Genomic DNA, 1,361 nt, shown 5'->3' with positions numbered 1-1,361 from the left:
GCAAGAAGACAATAACAGAGTCATTTTTCCAGCTAAAGTCAGTTCTGTTAATATTAGTTAATGCACTTTGACCTGATGTGAACAAACAATGAACAGTTGTATTTTTATTAACTAACATTAAGAAAGATTAATAAAGGCTGTAAAGAATATATTGCTCGTTGTTAGTTCATGCATTAACTAATATTAATGAATGGGACCTTATTGAAAAGTGCTGCCATTTAATTTAATTAAAGAAAATTTAGTTTATCATTGTTTATTTAGGTTATTTGCTTCTGTTTTATTAACAGTGTTAAATGCAAATCTTTTCTCAAATTTAATGCAGTTACTCTGATTAAAATTTTGTCAGTGTTTTTGTGCCAATGTTGTTGAAAATTACATATATGCTATCTTTTTGTGACTAAGTGCTTTATCAAACAAGTAGCCTGACTGTAGGTTAAATTGAGTATTTTTTTTATTTAGTGGTAAGTTGCATCCTGAGCACGTGTTCTTGTGTGAATTGAGTTAATTGATGTGTGTGTCTGCAGTTTGCCGTCGGCTGGGTTTATGGAGAGCAGATGTGTGAATCATCTAAAGTTCATCCGCTGCTCAAGCCCTACAAATGTCTGTCTGAGAAGGTACCTTTCAGTGATTACACTCAGAATGATGAGTAAACCACAGCGTGCCAGTAGGTTTCCCAGCATGCCTCTGTGTTTCAGGATAAGGAGGTGTACCGCTGGCCAATCAGAGATAGTCTGAAGACGATGCTGTCGTGGGGCTGGAGCATCGAGCGGATGAGAGAGAGCGACGCGTCCACGTTACACAACCGCACGCGCCGGATCTCTCTGTCTAGTCAGGTCAGAAACAGCCGTATTTACAGTATGAGTGAGTGATCATCTGCATAAAAGAAAGAGAGTCATGTGAGGTGCAGTGTGCGTGACCTTTGACCTCTCGTGTCTCCTGCAGCGCTCCATAGAGGGCGCTCACGGTTTCAGCCCGCGGCCCGTCGACATGAGCAACGTGACGCTGTCCAGAGACCTGCATGTGAGTGAAGCGCTTCACACATCCACTCTAACACTTCCGGTTTTACTGTTTGAAACACGTTGCTGTGTTTGTGTGCTTCAGACGATGGCGGAGCTGCTGGCCGAGAACTATCACAACATTTGGGCTCAGAAGAAAAAACTGGAGCTGGAATCCAAAGGTCTGTTTACAAACATGTTACATACTGTAAAAACAGTACAGTAGTGTGATAGTAGGTCCTTCTGATCATATAAACCTGAGCGCAGCCATTAGATGGCGCTACAGGGCTGCATATTACCTCAGTGTGTGTCTAGTGCTGCTTTCTAACGTGTGTGTGTGTGTGTGTGTGTGTGTGTGTGTGTGTG

The 1,361-nt window shown here is 42.0% G+C and overlaps 1 protein-coding gene across 1 annotated transcript; it reads left to right on the top strand.

Annotated features, from left to right (window-relative positions):
* Positions 1–524: 524 nt before the first annotated feature.
* LOC107682976 (ryanodine receptor 2-like) lies at positions 525–1,177 on the top strand (the record flags this gene model as incomplete). The annotated part of the gene is made up of 4 exons (XM_016479073.1): positions 525–614; positions 696–833; positions 943–1,020; positions 1,102–1,177. Coding segments are annotated over 4 exons (382 nt in total), but the record flags the coding sequence as incomplete, so codon positions are not given.
* Positions 1,178–1,361: the final 184 nt, after the last annotated feature.

The sequence above is a fragment of the Sinocyclocheilus anshuiensis genome, unplaced genomic scaffold, assembly GCF_001515605.1.
Source record: "Sinocyclocheilus anshuiensis isolate Anshui unplaced genomic scaffold, SAMN03320099.WGS_v1.1 C32730684, whole genome shotgun sequence".
NCBI lineage: Eukaryota > Metazoa > Chordata > Actinopteri > Cypriniformes > Cyprinidae > Sinocyclocheilus > Sinocyclocheilus anshuiensis.
Note: the sequence above shows the minus strand (reverse complement) of the source record. Positions and strands in the feature narration are given on the sequence as shown.